This window comes from Kogia breviceps, chromosome 11, assembly GCF_026419965.1.
Source record: "Kogia breviceps isolate mKogBre1 chromosome 11, mKogBre1 haplotype 1, whole genome shotgun sequence".
Classification (NCBI taxonomy): Eukaryota; Metazoa; Chordata; class Mammalia; order Artiodactyla; family Physeteridae; genus Kogia; species Kogia breviceps.
In genome coordinates, this window is record NC_081320.1 from 6175022 (window position 1) to 6192603 (window position 17582).

At 43.7% G+C, this 17582-nt stretch overlaps 1 protein-coding gene across 7 annotated transcripts in view; it reads right to left on the reverse strand.

Annotated features, from left to right (window-relative positions):
- NPAS2 (neuronal PAS domain protein 2) overlaps nucleotides 1-17582 on the reverse strand; it is a 268685-nt gene that overhangs the window by 60490 nt on the left and 190613 nt on the right. For all 7 annotated transcript variants that reach the window (XM_067007112.1, XM_067007111.1, XM_067007113.1 and 4 more), the window contains exons 3-4: nucleotides 13132-13280; nucleotides 5097-5188 (exon numbers count right to left, since the gene is read on the reverse strand). In XM_067007112.1, coding sequence (XP_066863213.1) covers nucleotides 5097-5188; nucleotides 13132-13280 — 241 coding nt within the window. The remainder of the gene's footprint in view (nucleotides 1-5096; nucleotides 5189-13131; nucleotides 13281-17582) is intronic.

A 17582-nucleotide genomic window follows, 5' to 3' on the forward strand; every position in this document is an offset into this window, starting at 1 on the left:
AACCAAACTCGATGCGGAACCCACGGACACGGAGGGCCCACTGTATTTCAAAATAACTGGAAAATCCATTTGTTTAGAGGTTCTTACTGAGTGCCTGCTCTATGCTAGATGCACTGCTCCGGGTGTTTCATGAGAGAAAGGATATAGGCCATCCATGTTTTCTCACAGACTCACTGACTGTTTTGTTTTCAGATTCCTTATCAGATGTTCTCATAAGACACATGAGAAAGGTGATTTCTAAAATTCAGACCCTATTCAGCAGAGAATGGGGTCATCCTGGTTACTGGCTCCATGGGCACATTGATGAGATGGAGGAGATTAAAAACAAAGTCCACCTCCCCCAAAACAAATTTTTGAGGACGTAATACGCTCAGGCAGACCATCCCTGTCAACTATCACTGTTGCCTCACTGACTGTATTGTTAAAATAGCATCTTCTGCGAATATGGGAATTTTTCCACTTTGGGGGGAAAAAAACCCCCCCAAACTGAAATATGTGCTTAGAAAGTTCTGGAAACATTTTGTATGCACTCAGCTATATCCTCCTAGGGTGTTACTGAGCCTCTGCACAGCCAAAGGACATGGATTCCTTCAGGGTAGGAGGATGTGGCCAAGCGCACGGCAGCAGTAAGTGGAAATAGTCCAGTAAGTGTGCAGAGAAGGGCACCCACCATCACCACGCACCAAAGTGGGAAAGAGTTCTTTTCACCAGGAAAATTAACATGTGGGTCATTTACTGTTTAACACTTACGTACTGTAGGATTTAAGACTGAAAAATAGGGCTTCCCTGGTGGCGCAGTGGTTGAGAATCCGCCTGCCGATGCAGGAGACACGGGTTCGTGCCCTGGTCCGGGAAGATCCCACATGCCGCGGAGCAACTAAGCCCGTGAGCCATGGCCGCTGCGCCTGCGCGTCCGGAGCCTGTGCTCCGCAGCGGGAGAGGCCACAACAGTGAGAGGCCCGCGTACCGCAAAAAAAAAAAAAAAAAAAAGACTGAAAAATATATTAAAGCACATTTCTTAAGTGGTGGACCTCATCCTCTTGGAATTTATCTGTGGTTTTCAACTGGGAGCAACTTTGCCCCCCTGGGGATATCTGGCAATGTCTGGAGACATTTTTGGTTGTCAATTCTGGGGTGGATGCTCCTGGCTTCTAGCGGGTAGAGGCCAAGGATTCTTTGAAACATCCCATCTACGACACACAGGATGTCCCTACAACAAAGAATTATCAGGTCCGAAATGCCCATAGTGCTGAGCTGGAGAGATCCTGGATCCGATTTATGGCTCATGGTGAACACCGAGGTACATCCCAGTGAACTTTATTTCTTCTTCCCTTAAGTATTTTTCTAAATTAAAAAAAAAAATCATATTAGCAGTGCTCCTGGAAGTGAATTTTTTTGAAGAGGTGGAGGCACTGTTGATGACGTCATCTGGACCATTTTAGAAAAAGTAGATTAGAATATCGGGAAAAGCAGGAGCAACATAAATTCTCTTCTTGCACGGGGAGCCCATGCCCTCTTGAATTTGTAAAGCAAGTGGGTGTTAAAAAGCTGAAGGTATTTATAGATGGAAGATAACGCTCATCAGCCCATTGGCGTTTTCCATCAAATGCACAAGAATTACCCCGAGTCACTGCTTTAAGAATGCTCGCGATGGCTGTAGAAGTCCCATCAGCAGCATTTGAGAGGGACTCAATAGAACGTGATTGAAAAGCGCTGTGCCCCTCTTATTGCAATGGGGACTTGGGCAGGAGCTTCAGGGACGCCAGAGATGCCATAATGGCCCGAGTTTCATACCTGTCACACACCAGAAGGAAATGAAACCACCCCTTCCTGCCAATTCCTGGCTCTGATAGAATGTTTTTTGTCTTCTCTGGGACAACATCTGGGCTAAGAGAAAAGATGGCTGTAGCTTTTCTGAACAAAATTCAGAAATACCACACACTCCCTATTTGCCAGTCAATAAGAGCTTTCCCTTTTTTGAGTTTACATGTTCCAGTGCTTATAGCCACCATCTTGGCCAGTTTACACTCAACCAGCTTGGCTGGTCTGCGACCAAGTCATTTTGTTCTTTCAAATTCCATAACTGTATGGGTTCTCATGGAGTCTGGTTTGGGGCTTTCTTGGGAGAAGAGGGAAGAAGGAGGGAGTCACATCCAGACGGCACCAGCAGTGCAGTTCCCTGGGGCCTGATGGGTTCTGTCCTGGGTTTCATCTTCATTTAAAAAGGAACCTCCTGGTTATGAAGACATGGCATCTGATTCCTCATGCTCCCTGAAATGGCTCTGAACAAAGGAGGGGGATATGCAGCTGGAATGGGACACACACTATGGAGAAGTTGCATCCTGGAAAATGAGAGCATCACCCTGTGGGAACCATCATGGGGAAGGTACAGGAGGCTCCAGTCACCCATCAAGTGGTGTGTGTCTACTGAGGGGCAAGAGGGTAGAAGAGGAGGCTAAAACAGTCAGAGATAAGTCAAAAGTTCTAGTCGGTGGGTTTCCCATATGCCTCAAAGATGCAATTCACCCAGAAGGTCCACTTGTGGTATAGGCTTAATTTGGGGTCCAATTCACTCATCTAGCATGATTTCCTTTAGACTGGCTTTAGGGAGTCTACACTGGGAGCAGAGGAAAGTGCATAAAGCATATCCATACAAATCTAAAATCTTCTTTTTCAGAAATTCCAGTCTCCTAAGTCTCAGTTCAGCCCCAATTTTTGTCTTTAAAATAAAGACTGTTACAAGAGTCAAAGAAGGACACTACATAATGATCAAGGAGTCAATCCAAGAAGATACAACAATTGTAAACATATATGCACCCAACATAGGAGCACCTCAATACATAAGGCAAATGTTAACAGACATAAAAGGAGAAATTGACAGTAATAGTGGGGGACTTTAACACCTCACTTACATCAACAGATCATCCATACAGAAAATCAACAAGGAAACACAGGCCTTAAATGACATATTAGGCCAGATGGACCTAATTGATATTTATAGAGTATTCCATCTGAAAGCAGTAGAATACTCATTCTTTTCAAGTGCACATGGAACATTCTCCAGGTTAGATCACATGCTGGGCCACAAAGCAAGCCTCGGTAAATTCAAGGAAATTGAAATCATATCAAGCATCTTTTCTGACCACAACGCTATGAGATTAGAAATCAGCTACAAGGAAAAAAGAAACTGCAAAAAACACAAACACGTGTTTCAGAGGCTAAACAATATGCTACTCAACAACCAATGGATCACTGAAAAACATCCGAGGAGATCAAAAAATACCTAAAGACAAATAAAAATGAAAACACGATGATCTAAAACCTACGGGACGCAGCAAAAGCAGTTCTAAGAGAGAAGTTTACAGCGATGCAAACTTACCTCAGGAAGCAAGAAAAATCTCAAATAAAAAACCTAACCTTACACCTAAAGCAACCAGAGAAAGAACAAACAACACCCGAAGTTAGCAGAAGGAAAGAAATCATAAAGATCAGAGCAGAAATAAAATAGAGACTAAGAAAACAACAGAAAAGCTAAATGAAACTAAAAGTTAGTATTTTGAAAAGATAAACAAAATTGATAAGCCTTTAGCCAGACTCAGCAAGTAAAAAAAGGGAGAGGGCCCAAATCAGTAAAATTAGAAATGAAAAAGGAGAAGTTACAACCAACACTACAGAAATACAAATGACCTTAAGAGACTACTACAAGCAACTATTATACATTGTTAACCTTATAAAAGTCCCGTTCCCTCAAATACTTTTGATACCCTGAAACTTCTTGGGGGGGAAAAGGTTGTGCTACAGACTTTTTAAGAGGGTTATATGCTAGAGGGTTATGTGTTTTAATTACTTTTCCCTAAGAATTAAAAGATAAAATGATTTCTGTGAAGTAGCATAATGATGCATTAATTCAACATGATATTTCACAAGCTCCTCTAAATTTAACATACTTAAAATGCATTGCTTCTGGAGAAAGTTCTGTATTTTCTTTAAATATAGTTCACATGCAGATTTAAGTATCTTTCATTTCATGCAAATGTACATTAATGCTTTTATATTTCATAATATTTGGACATCTTCATTCTGGCATTTTCTTACTCCAGTAACTTTCTGTTTTCTGCGCAGTTAATCTATGTAAATTAACGTTTACATCAGTCTTACATAGGCACATAAGATGAGATCTAGACAGACAGATCCCAAAGAGCCATTCTCTAAAACCCTGCCAGGAACCACTGACACAGCCAGTGTCTAACTTCCTCTGGCTGAAGCCATCCATCCCAGGTTTCTTCTTCTAATTCAAGGGCCCAGACATGCCATGTCTGGGGCTTTCTCTCTGTCCACCATTGTATCCAAACACTCCCAGTCTTATCCCCAGTTCAGAAGTCAGCGCCATCTGGATGTTTTTGCAGTGACTTATCCTCATCTGTACTGAGAAGTTTCACCCATAGAGAAACGTGATGCTGAAGAAGGCCAGGCACTCAGATCAGTCAGATTTCCTCAAATCCAGCCCAGCAGATGGGCGTGGGCCCTTAACTTTCCGGAGGAAGAAATGTGGGCATCCTTCTTGGCACAGAGAGACCACGTGCTGGGTGGGGAGGGCGTAGCCACGCATGGCTGATATCCACACGCCATGTTGATGGAATAGGAGCTCAGGTTAAAAGCATTATTATAAAAGAAGACTTTTGCTTTCAAAATGTGTCCTACTAAGGGAAAAATATAGAATTGCTGCATTATATTCTACATGAATACAGGGCAGAGACGTAATCCCCTCACTCTCCCTACCTCCAACTCTGTTCCTGCCTGGCTCCCCTACTAGGTATCCTCTGGTTGGGAGATGTGAGGGCCCCCCCCACCCCGCCCCGGCAGTCACCATGGCAACGGTACACACTTGCATTGAGTTTGGATATCTTTGCTTGCACCACCCAACTCGGTAGCCAAAACATAAGCAAGAGCAGGCAGATTTTTCAAGAGCCTGTCTGTTCCCAGCCCTCTCTGCAGGGTCAAGAACAGTTGTTTACTTTGGGCACAGGGTCTTATCTGGAGAAAGCAGTTACATTTTAATTTGCAACCCATTAAGCTAATTGGAAAGAGCATTTCACCTCCAACATCAGCTGGGTGAATTCTTCATTACTGAGGAATGAAGGCTTCCAGTCCTGCTGAATGTCACAGATTTCCGTTTGCGCTGAGACTTCTGAAAAAAAAAAAGCATAAACAAGCTTTTAGATGGGAAGGCACCTAGAAATTGGAATTAACAGATGAAGCACACATTATCTCTATGTGATTTTGTGTAAATGTGTGGTTTAATGAAAGGAGCTGATATAAGGACATAGGTCACTCTGATTTCTGAGGACTGGGTGCTTTGGATACAATGGTCTTAAAAACACCTCTCTACGTTTTCACACCCCTTTAATGAGGCTTCTGTGTGGAGACAGCCCCACCCTCTGCACTGAGTGCAGTGCCTACAATTAGCAGGTGGCACCGTGCCCTCCAATTTCTACATGACAAAGCCCAGCATCAGCGGTTGGAGTTAGGTGGTTGCCACCTCTCAAGGCAACAGGAACAAGGACGGGGGTGCAGGGTCACATCCTTAAGCTGCTTCTTCATGGTCAAGGTGAAACAAAATGCTTTAGCCAGCTGGTATTTTCAAAATTCCAGAAACATCTTAGGTGCATAGTATCTAACCTACTGTGTCTGTGCAGACTGTAATGTATTTTTCAGCATTTCCAGTTCCTGAAGTATAATGTGCTATACAAATACATGTTACTTAGTTGCTTTTAAGGCCAGAATTTACTCTTCCCAAAACGTTTTTGGGTTAATCTGTACTTTGCCCGTTTCAAGTACCTACCTTGTTTGGAAGATGTTTTTCATATTTGTAAATTTAATAGTCATTGGTCTACACAGGACTCCTTAAACACTCTATCTCCTGCCCTTGTCTTTTCTTTTCTTTATCATAGTTGACTGAAATTGGTTTTTACTATTCATGACTTAGAATAATTTCCTTCTGCCTCACAACTCGGTAACTTCATGTAAATTCTTAGGATTTTTGTCAAGTTTGGGAAAACACCAATCAAGTTTCTTTCCTGTAAAAACTGTAAGATTTCAGGGCATTTCACTTTTTCTTGGTTTACTGACTAATCTTCAAAGCTCTTTTTTTTGTTTTGTTTTTTAATTTTTATTTTTATACAATTTTTAAAGGTTACTTTCCATTTACAGTTCTTATAAAATATTGGCTCTATGCCCTGTGTTGTACAGTACATCCTGGAGCCTATCTTACATCCAATAGTCTGTGTCTCTCACTCCCCCAGCCCTGTATTGTCTATCCCCTCCCACCGCCACCGGTAACCACTAGTTTGTTCTCTGTATCTGTGAATCTGCTTCTTTTTTGTTATATTCACTAGTTTGTTGTATTTTTTAGATTCTACATATAAGTGATAGCACACAGTATTTATCTTTCTCTGTCTGACTTATTTCGCTTAGCATAATGCCCTCCAAGTCCATCCATATTGCTGCAAATGACATTATTTCATTCTTTTTTATGGCCGAGTAATATTCCACTGCATATAGATACCATATCTTCTTTATCCATTCATCTGTCGTTGAACACTTAGGTTGTTTCCATGTCTGGTTTCTGCCTTTTTGAAAGAGGGTGCTTTATTAATAAAATATCTCTGATTATTACAGGGAGCTCAAATGCTATACTGAATATATTTGTTTTTCCTTCAGTTTATCCTCCATCTTTAACCAATGTTTTGCTCCACTTTATGTAGTAAGAGGTTGCTTTAGGGGTTATTTTCTTGGTGCTAAGAAAAACCCCACGTAGCTATGATTTATCTCTTTACCTCAGAGAGAATCATATTCTGTTCAACAACTTCCTAGAAAATGCAAATTGTCCAGGCAGATAATCTATAAACTTAAACGAGGAGAGACATTTAAAGGCCTTCTCCTTTGACGCTGTGTTGTTGGTAGTTTCTCCGCAGGGAGTTTGGCAAGTCCATCCTGCCATCTGAGTGAATGGATGTGAATGAACTCAGTGGTTCCTCCTGAATGAAGATGCTGTGAAGGGTGAGTTACACATGTGACTCTGTCAACCTTCCCAAGTTCAGTCACCCCACACTCCCTGCAGGGAAGAGATCTCCCTTCTTGATTTCTGAAAGAATATCTGCTGCTCCTGCACACAACTGAAGTTTTGTCTTTCATGATCTGAAAGGAGCACAAGAGAGCCACTAACAGCTGTTGGTCACTGAACACAGGAAGAAACCCAGGAAAGGAAACCGCGGTGGACAGGTAGTCAGCCAACAGCACTGAAGGGCCACCAGCGGGGACCAGTATGGGGACCCCTCTCAGCTGATGCCACCGTGGCCACAGGCTGTGCCCGGTGAAAGGCATCCTGGGAAGCAGAGGCCGGGCGCTACACACACATCTGGGCCAGTTATTGTGCTGGGGTCCCGGCTGAGCCAAAGAGGAGAGGGTGAAACTCCCAGTTCCTCAGATCAACGACTGCGACCCTTTCACCACTTAGAAAAGAGATGGACTGCAGCTATGCTCATCAACTAACCCGTAAATACCCTCCCCCTTTTCCCAGCACATACGCTCATCTGTAAAATTCCTCGACCATTAGGATCAAACTGTAGATTAATCATTTGTCTAGGAGAAGAGTCTTTCTAGCAGCCCAAATCTGATATAGACAAGGACAACCCAACTTAATGGTAAAGGAAATGAAAGACCCATTTCTTTTAGATCATTCAGTATGACTAGATACTTTCTAAAACAACAGCATAATAATAGTGAAAGCTGCCATTTCATTCACTTTGATTTTCAATAATCTGATTACATCCGTTGCAAGTTAAGGCTCCATCCATAGCATGTTAAAAAAATATACAGATAAAATGTCTCCAAGCAAGTTAAACTGGGAAATCTAATTCAGTGTTATAATCACATCTCTACTGGCATTTTATGGGAACAATATTACAAGCTATAGGTGACAGGGCAGGATTAGCAAAGCAATATCGTCAGAGTGGTTTCTAAACAGCAAGGGACGCACAACCAGCTGGGAGCAATTTGGCAGGGAAACATTGCAATCAGAAGCTGAACCCCCAAAGTCTACCGCAGTTTAAGTTGTACTTGTGCCCTAGAACGCTCACCTCCCAATAGCTCCTGCTCTGCATGAACAAGCAGGTACGACTTTGGGTTATATATGGTCAAGGAAGAGTCTGGAAAATGGGGCACAAGACAGGCTGGATGGGGTAACTATTACCCTGTCCAACAGGGACGTTTTCCCTTGTTCTGCTGCCATCTCCACCCACCCCTGCTCACTAAGGCAGACGTATTGAAGGGGCAAGGGTGAGGACTAGGATTTGACGTTGGGAGAAAATGACATGGAATCAGCTGAGACTCACACAGGAAGAGGAAAGCACACAGGTCAGCCTGCTCTTGTAGAAGTAACATTTCGACGGGTGTGGATCAGGCTACCCAATACGCCTTGCTATTTACATAGTTTAGGGGTTTCTCTCCGGTAATAGATACCGATGACACATTTCCCTACAGAGAAACACGGTCAGATTCTCATTTTGATTTGGATTACTTCAAAGAGAAAAAGTATGCATTTCAGGATCAAGGTGTGTCTCCCAAGCTGAGAAAATAGGGATGATTGACAGATTATTGAGGAAAGAGCTAAATAATTATAACGACTACCTGCACCTAATCATCACGCCTGACGTATCACGTGGCCTACCTTCAGCGTAAAGGCAGAAAGCACGTCTAAATCCACAGCTCTCAACCCTGGCTGCATGCCGGAATCACCTGGGCAGCTTTAAAAATACTGATGCTTAGGCCTGACCCAGGGGTGAGCTGGTAAAAGGCTCTCCACACCCACAACAATAGTCTTTGCCTGTCTTTATGGTGTAAATACTCAGACCCTGGCTGATTTCAAGCTGCCAACTTGATGTCAACTGGCTTGTAAAACTCTTGAAAATTTAACAATCACCTTTTGCAAGCTGGTTCGAGCCAGCTCCAGCTCACAACCCGGGTTCTACCCCTAGAAATTCTGAGGTGTTGGCCTGTGAGGTGTGACCCAGTTACATGTAGTTTTAAAAGCTCCTCAGGTGATTCTAAGGGGCCACCAAGGGTGAGAGCCAGTAGTCTAAATGGCCACACTAATAAACAGCTATAGTGCAGCTATGATGTCTCTATCTATAAGAGTCCCATAAATCATGTCTTGCGGAGAAGCAGTACGATGTAATGTTAAAAACTTGGGCTCTGGAGACAGAATGCCTGGTTTAGATTCTGTACCTTCCTGGCTGTCTGATAATAGTGGCCTAACATCTCTGTGCCTCGGTTGCCTCATCTGTGAAAAGGTACCAACCCAAAGGGCCACTGTAAGGCTCAGATGAGTTACACTCCAGTGAGTTACTCTATGGAGCCCTTAGAACAATGCCTGCCTGGCTCAAGGTGAGCCCTGAATTAATGCTAACCATGCTATCCTCCACTCCACTGCAGATGCTTGTGGAGTTCATGTCCATTTGGATTATAAGTTAAGTTATTGTTTGTTTTTGTTTTTTGCTTTAATCTAAATTTTGGTCCAACCATTATGTTTCTCAATAAAATCTGTCTTGGATTTTCTATTTTCTTTTGAATGTGGAATAAGGATGAGGGAGATCTGGGGTTGATCCTGGTTGCATTTCAGGGGGCTGTGTGGAGTAGGCCTTAGTCTCAAGAAAAAGGTGAGATGGACACAGGCACTCCTGGTGGTAGGAGGCTGCATTTCTGCTGACTGATCCTTTCCAGGTCCCAGATTTGACAATTCTGTAATTCCACAGTGGACAGAGCCCAGCATAAATGTCACACTGATGAACTTGATCTCAGCTGTCCTATTTCTCAGTGGCACTGACCTAGTTTGAGTAATTTGCACACAATACCTTGGTAATCAAAACAACCTGCTCTTTCATTTAGCTAAATCATCATTTAGGAAATATAACCATTCTGCGTAAATTATTGGGGGCAATCAAATATTGCTGCAAATACTTTATTGTTCTTGTTCCTGGCTTGATTGTTCTTCCCTGACTTTTAACAAAAGCAGTTAAAATATTCTTTACTCTCCCCTGGGCAGCTTTGGGGTAAAAAAGGAGATATATCAATCATTACTGTCACATTTGTAATAGGTATATACAATTATTACAGAAATAATAAAAGAATAACAAGTATAATGAAACTTTCTAGTTTTCCTGCTGTGCCCTCTTCCATGAAATCATCTCGTCTAGGAAAATGTTCAGTGAAGGAGAAGCATCATGGTAAGCACAGAAGAACTGTAATTATCTCCTCAGTAATCTGACATTTCTGACTTTAATATGTTTGGTGTCATGGCTAAGGAAAAAAAAAAAGAATTCTGTTCTTGCTTGTTAGTAGCTCCTGAACTCTCCTAACTCTTCTTCAATTTTTTGGTACCATCCACAGGGGAGCAGTAGTGCAGGATGGGCTGTGCTAAGAGGTAAAAGGGTTGGAAGGAGAGTAAAATGGAGACAGGATGATTTGAGAAAGACATAAGTTCAAGGATGGATTCAAATAATAAATTCATATAATGGAATACTAGGTATCAATGAAAATGAATTAGCCACTGCACTGGAAGAACACAGATTAGTCACACAAACATCATGTTCATCATGTATGATTTCATCTGAGTAAGGGCCCAACAGACGAAATCAATCTCTGGTATTAGAAGTCAGCCAGAGGGGCTTCCCTGGTGGCGCAGTGGTTGGGAGTCTGCCTGCCGATGCAGGGGATACGGGTTCGTGCCCCGGTCTGGGAAGATCCCACATGCCACGGAGTGGCTGGGCCCGTGAGCCATGGCCGCTGAGCCTGCACGTCCGGAGCCTGTGCTCCGCAATGGGAGAGGCCACAACAGTGAGGCCCGCATACCACAAAAGAAAAAAAAAAAAAGAAAGAAAAAGAAATAGGAAGGGGCAACTGTTGGGGAAGCTTCTATTTCTTGACCTGGGTGTTGGTTTCCTGGCTGTATTCACTCTGTCATTACTAATTCAACTGTACAGTTATGATCTATTTTCTGTATGAGTGATATACCTTTATAAAGTATTGAAAAGTTCAAAAAAAAGAGTGGAGTGCTGGAATAACTAGATAGTCACATGTAAAAGGATGAATTTTGACTCCCTACCTCACTCCATATACAAAAAATTAACTCAAAGTGGATCAAATATCTAAATGTTTAACCAATGGCTTATATCTAACTGCTTAAATTATAGCTTAAAATTATAAAACTATTAGAGGAAAATATAGATTTACATCTTCATGACCTTCATTGACAACAGTTTCTTAGATATGATACCTAAAGCACAAGAAACCACCACGACCAACAAAAAGATAAATTGGATATCATCAAACTTGAAACTTTCCTATGTCAAAGGACATCATTAAGAAAGTGAAAAGACAACCCACGGAATGAGGAATGTATTTGCAAATTATATATCTGATAAGGGTCTAGTCTCCAGAAATCTTACAACTCAACAGCAAAAACATAAATAATCCAATTAAAAATGGGCAAAGGATTTGAATAGACAGTCTCTAAAGAAGACATACAAATTTGCCATGTGCCAATAAGCCCATGAAAAGCTCAACATCATTAGATATTAGGGAAATGGAAATCAAAACCACAATGAAATATCACTTATCAACCAGGAAGGCTATAATAAACACACACACACAATCAGACAATAACAAGTGTTGGTGAGGATGTGGACAAACTGGAATCTTCATACATTGCTGCTGGGAATGTAAAAATGCTACCACTGCTATGGAAAACAGTCTGGCAGTTTCTCAAACATTTAAACACCAAGTTACCATGTGACCAAGCAATTCCACTCCTAGGTATACCCAAGAGAACTGAAAATGTATATCCAGTCAAAGACTTATATAGGAATGTTCACAGCAGCATTATTTAACAGCCAAAAAAAAAAAAGAAAATAGCCCAAATATCTGTCAACTGATAAACAGATAAGTGAAGTGGTATATCCTCACAACAGAATATTATTTGGCCATAAAAAGAAATGAAACACAGATACTTGCTAAAATAAGGACGCTAAGTGAAAGAAGCCAGAAACAAAAGACCACATATTGTATGATTCCATTTGTATGCGATGCCCAGAACAGGCAAATCTATAGAGACAGAAAGTATTCAATAGTTCAGTGGTTGCCAAGACTTGGAGGGAAGGTGGAAACAGGATTTCACTGTTAGTGGGGTACAGGGTTGCTTTGGGGGACGATAAAATTAGATAGTGTCTATGGTTGCACAACCTGTGAGTATACTAAAAGCCAGAGCACTATAAACTTTAAAAGTAGTGGATTTTATGCTATGTGAGTTACGTCTCAATTAAAAAATGGATTTGATATGAAGGCAATTAATTATTTTTTTTTAATACATTTTATTTTTATTTATTTATTTTTGTGGTACGCGGGCCTCTCACCGCTGCGGCCTCTCCCGTTGCGGAGCACAGGCTCCGGACGCACAGGCCCAGCGGCCATGGCTCACGGGCCCAGCCGCTCCGCGGCACGTGGGATCCTCCCGGACCGGGGCACGAACCCGCGCTCCCTGCATGGGCAGGCGGATTCTCAACCACTGCGCCACCAGGGAAGCCCGGCAATTAATTATTTTTGATTAATTTTTTTCCATGGTATTAATTTTTTCCTTCTACCTAAACTCTTTGGTAGAAGGCCAAAGAGTTTAGGGGCGGTGGCAGCAATGGATGGAGACACCAGTACTGTCTGATCCACTGGAAAATGAATACCTGGGCATGGCAGGGCTAGACGCAAAGGCCTGCTCCAGACATTTTTAATCAAGAAGCGCCCATTGTTAGCGCCGCCCTGCTTGGGTTGGGTGCGACCTGTGAGTCTGCTCTGGATTCCCTCCTCTGGCTGAGAAAGCAATTTGGGAGGTGAGTGTCCTGTCCCAAACCTGCTGGGGATAGGGTTTTTCCAGAGGGCGGAGTGCCTTGGAAAGAGGAAACCTATGACGGAGGAGATCGGGTTTGCCGGGGAGAGAGAACCAAGCAGGAAGACCAACTGGATGAAGCCACTGCCACATGGAAATGGCAGGAACGGAGTAAGAACGGAGAGAGGCGTCACCATTACCATTGTGTTTCTGCAGGAACCCGATGACCTTCTCCAGCACCGTGGTCTTGTCCATCTTCCGCGTGTTGCCAGGCAGCATGGAGCTGAGCTCTTTGATGAGAACATTGAACTGGTCCCGGCGCTTCTTCTCAGACTTGTTTCGAGAAGCTCTGTCAACGCAAAATACACAGGTTACTGGAACATTCCACTTCGGGAAGCCTTCCTTACGGGACGGAGGCACTTTCGGTCAGAGTGTGTTCTGCTGAGATCATCTAATCAAAACTTTTCAAGGAAAGAAACATGCGCCACATGTCCGAGCTGAGTAACAGAGACCTTAGGCTCCTGGCCACAAAGAAAGACAGTATCAGTGAGTCCCGACTCAGATGCAAAATCTGACAGATCGGCTCTGCAGCCAGATGCTCTGATTCCAGAGAACAAACGACATGCTGATTATCAAGATAAACAGCCCCGAGGGGTTTGCTCTGACAGTCTGTCCTCAGGCCCAAACCAGGTCCCCTCCAACCCAGAGCGCCTAGCCCCTGATGCCAAGTCCCGAGGGATAGCCGGGCATCCTGAGTGCCCAGTCGAGAGCCAGTGCCACCCAGGGCACACGTCAGATCTCATCATCCTGTTGGGGAGCCCAGGCACACCCCACACAAAACCGTCTGCAAGCCACGCATGGTCCAGAGGCGGTGTGAAAAGAAAAAACTACGGCAACGGTAAAAACATCAGTGGCTGCCAGGGGTTGAGGTGGTGGGGAAATGAAGAGGTGGACACAGAGGATTTTTAGGGCTGTGAAACTATTCTATGTGATACTATAATGACAGACATGTGTCATATATTTGGCCAAACCCAGAGGATGTACAACCCCAAGAGGGAACCCTAAAGTAGACTACGGTCTTTCGGGGACAATGATGTGTCGACGTAGCTTCATCAGTTGCAGCAAATGGACCAGTCTTGGTGGGGTGTTTGTTAACGGGGAGGCTGTGCATATATAGCGACAGAGAGCATATGGAAAATCTCTGTACCTTCCACTCAATTTTGCTGGGCACTTAAAACTGCTCTAAAAATAGAGTTGATTTTTTTTTAAATGACATGCTACACTGCACGCCTACAGAAGAGATCAAAGTGGAGCTGCTCAGTTTGAGGGGAGGGGATCTGCTCTGAGCCACTGGGGCACTGAGGAAGCCTAGGAGCCCAGGAACTCGGATAGGAAATCGCGGCTGCAGGGGCTGCTCTACTAGACAAGGGACCACCCCGCCCCCCATAGCCTGAAGAAGTCTGAGAAGCTGTGGCACCCCAGAGGCCTTGATCCTTAGACACACCACAGGCCAGGTGCTCCTCCACAGCCAGCTTCCTCAAAGCTGATCCAGGGCCGGGAAAGCTGACCCACCCCTCCCAAATTCACCCCAGATGGATTCGTTGCAGAAAGTCAGCTCACCGAGAGAGAACAAGGGCCACAGCTGCAGGGTCCATTGAACTTGCTGGTCCAGACCCCCTGGGGCCCGGGGTCAAGGTGCCTGGAGCAGCAAATCACCCACCAGGAGGCCACTGGCCAATGGGTGGTCAGGACAGGATGCTGGTGGCTTGTGACCCCTCAGCAGGTCCCCCTCAGAGGGGTTCACCTCCCCCTAGGGTAGGTACCAATATCCACAGGTGTCAGTATCACCACAGATTCAGCTTCCCCAAACAGCCCTTAGAAACAGAGGCACGCCCCCCCCCCCCCCAAACACCCTTTCCCTAGACGCTGTGATGGCCGCACAACCATTCCACTTGTCACCGCCTAACTGCACACGACCCGTCTCGGCTTCAACCCACCCATTTGCAAGTCATCTTTTGCTGATTTCGTCTCAGTTTGGGGGGTTTCCTGATAACATCTGAGGTAATTCTTCAAGGCTCACCTAAAGCACGTGGTAGCTACCCTTACCTAAGGGTCTCTTCCTTTTCCCGACTTTTCCCTCCTTCCTCTGTCTCCTTGGATTTGGGGGAGGACCTGAAATCCTCAAGGCATTTCTACAAAGGCCTCATTCCCAGGCCAGTCACTATCCTCAAGTATACTCTCTCCCAATCTCTCCCACGGTCTGGCTGCAGGTGTAGCAGTAAGACGCCGAGGTGCCTTTGTGCTAGTTCAAGGTAAAACGCATACTGTTCAAACGCATGGGAGAGAAGAAAGGAACCTTTTAACTTTCTGAGCGACGGTCTATGCATTATAAATAATTTTTTGGCCTAGATTTGAAGAGTGACATGCAACCTCCTTAGTCAAAAAAAGCTCTGTTCCTGTCCTAGTTTGCCCATTATAAATTATTGGTGAGCAGATAACACCCAGCTCATTATGACTCTGTTCTCTTCTTCAGTGGGTATAATTGACAATGAACCCGGCCTGGCAGAGACAATGATGAAGGCTTATATCATTAGTGACAGGAACACAAGCTTGTTTCTGTCAGCCTCCGCCTGGGACACATGATGGTGCCCACTGGAAACTGGTCAGTGTCAGCTGAATCCACAGCTCTGAGCCAAGAAGGAAAAAAAAAAAAAAAGCCTTAAATGACCTTATTTCTGATAAGGAGGTCTGCTCAGCAGGCCCCGGGACCACCATGCCTAAGGCACTGGGAAAACAGGTTGAAAGACACTTAAAACAATCAGCCTTTGGGTTTGTTTTTTCCTTTAAGGCATTATTTGTGTTCAGTGAAACTCATCCTTTTTATGTGTGTAGTTTGATGAATCTTGGTAAGCGTGGAACCACCACCCAAACTGAGCTGTAAAATAGCTCCTCCAATCCTAAAACGTTTTCTCCTGCATCTTTGCTGTTGATCTCCCCTGTACCACAGCCCCGGGAAACCACTGGTCTGCTGTCACTGTAGTTTTGTCTCTTCGAGGATTTCATATAAATGGAATCAGAAAGCACAGTCTTTGACTTTTATTTAGCGTAAAGTTTCGGCGATTCATACACGCTGTTACATATGTTCATACTTCACTCCTTTTGACTGCTGACTAGTGTTCAGTTGGTTTCTTTCTACTTCGGGGGTATTAAGAATAATGCTGCCCTTATTATACAACACGGGGAATGTAGCCAATATTGTGGAATAATTGTAAATGGAAAGTAACCTTTAAAATTTATATAAAAAATTAAAATAAAAAGAATACCACTGCTCTGAGTATTCATTTCCTTGTCTTTGTGTAGACACAGGAGTAAATACAAAAGGTACGAAATTGCTGGGTCATATCACAAGAGTATGTTTAACATTGTAGGACAGTACTGTACAGTTATACAAAACGGCTGTCCTGTTGCTGCATTTCCACTTGCAACGTATGAGAGTTCCTGTTGCTCCACATCCTTGCAAACACTTGGCATTGTCAGCCTTTCTTCACTTTAGCCACGGTAGCGTTATCTCGTTGTGGTTTTAATTGGCATTTTTCTCATGATGAGTGATGTCAGCATCTTTTCACATGCTTACGCCTCTTTCGTTTATCTTCTTTTGTGAAGTGTCTGTTCAAATCTTCTGCCCATTTTTCAATTGGGTTGTTTGTCTTCTTTTTATTGAGTTTAAGAGAGAGAAAGAAAGAGAAAGGAGGTCTAGGAGGAAGGGAAGGGGTGTGTGTGTGTGTGTGTGTGTTTTAAACATACATTGATACAAGCCTCAGCCTTTGACTTTGAATGCAGGGCTCAAAGAGCCCCAGGCTATCTTTTCTGATGTCTCCCACGGGACACTGGTGACACAGATAACACTTGCTGGGCACTTACCATGTAATAGCACTATTTCAAGTGCCCTACATGTATTCATTCCTTTAATCCTCACAATGACCCTTGAAGGTAGGTACTGTTATCATTCCCATTTCACAGGTGAAGCTGAGGCACCGAGAGGCTGTATAACCCCTGACGTCACAGGACTAGGAAGTGGTGGAGAAGGCCACCTCAGGTGCCCATGCTACGAAGCACTGCACTCTCCCACCTCCATCTACAACTCCCTCATTCTCTCTGCATCTGTAACCCCCAGAAGCCCCGGTTCTGTTCTCCATCATTGTGTTCTCTTTTTGAGAATGTCATATAAACAGAATCAGACAGCATGTAAACTTCTGAGCTGGCTTCTACCCAGCACGATGGCTTTCAGGTTCGTCCAGGTTGCTGCACCTACCAACACCTTCCCCTTCTCATTGCTGAGTAGTTTTCTATTGCATGGATGTAACACAGCTGGCTTATCCAGTCTCCTGCTGAAGGAGATTTGGGTTGTTTCCCATTTTTGTTCATAAGTAGAGATACTGTAAACATTTGTGTACAGGTTTTTGTGTGAACATAAGTTATCAGCTCTCTGAAGTAAGTAGCCTGGGAAGAGGATGACTGGATCATGTGGAAAGTGTATGTTTAACTTTCTAAGAAACCGCCAGACTGTTTTCCAGGGTGGCGGTACCATTTTATCTCTTGCTAGCAATGTAGGAGAGATCCAGATGTTCCACATCCTCAAGGAGAGTTAGTA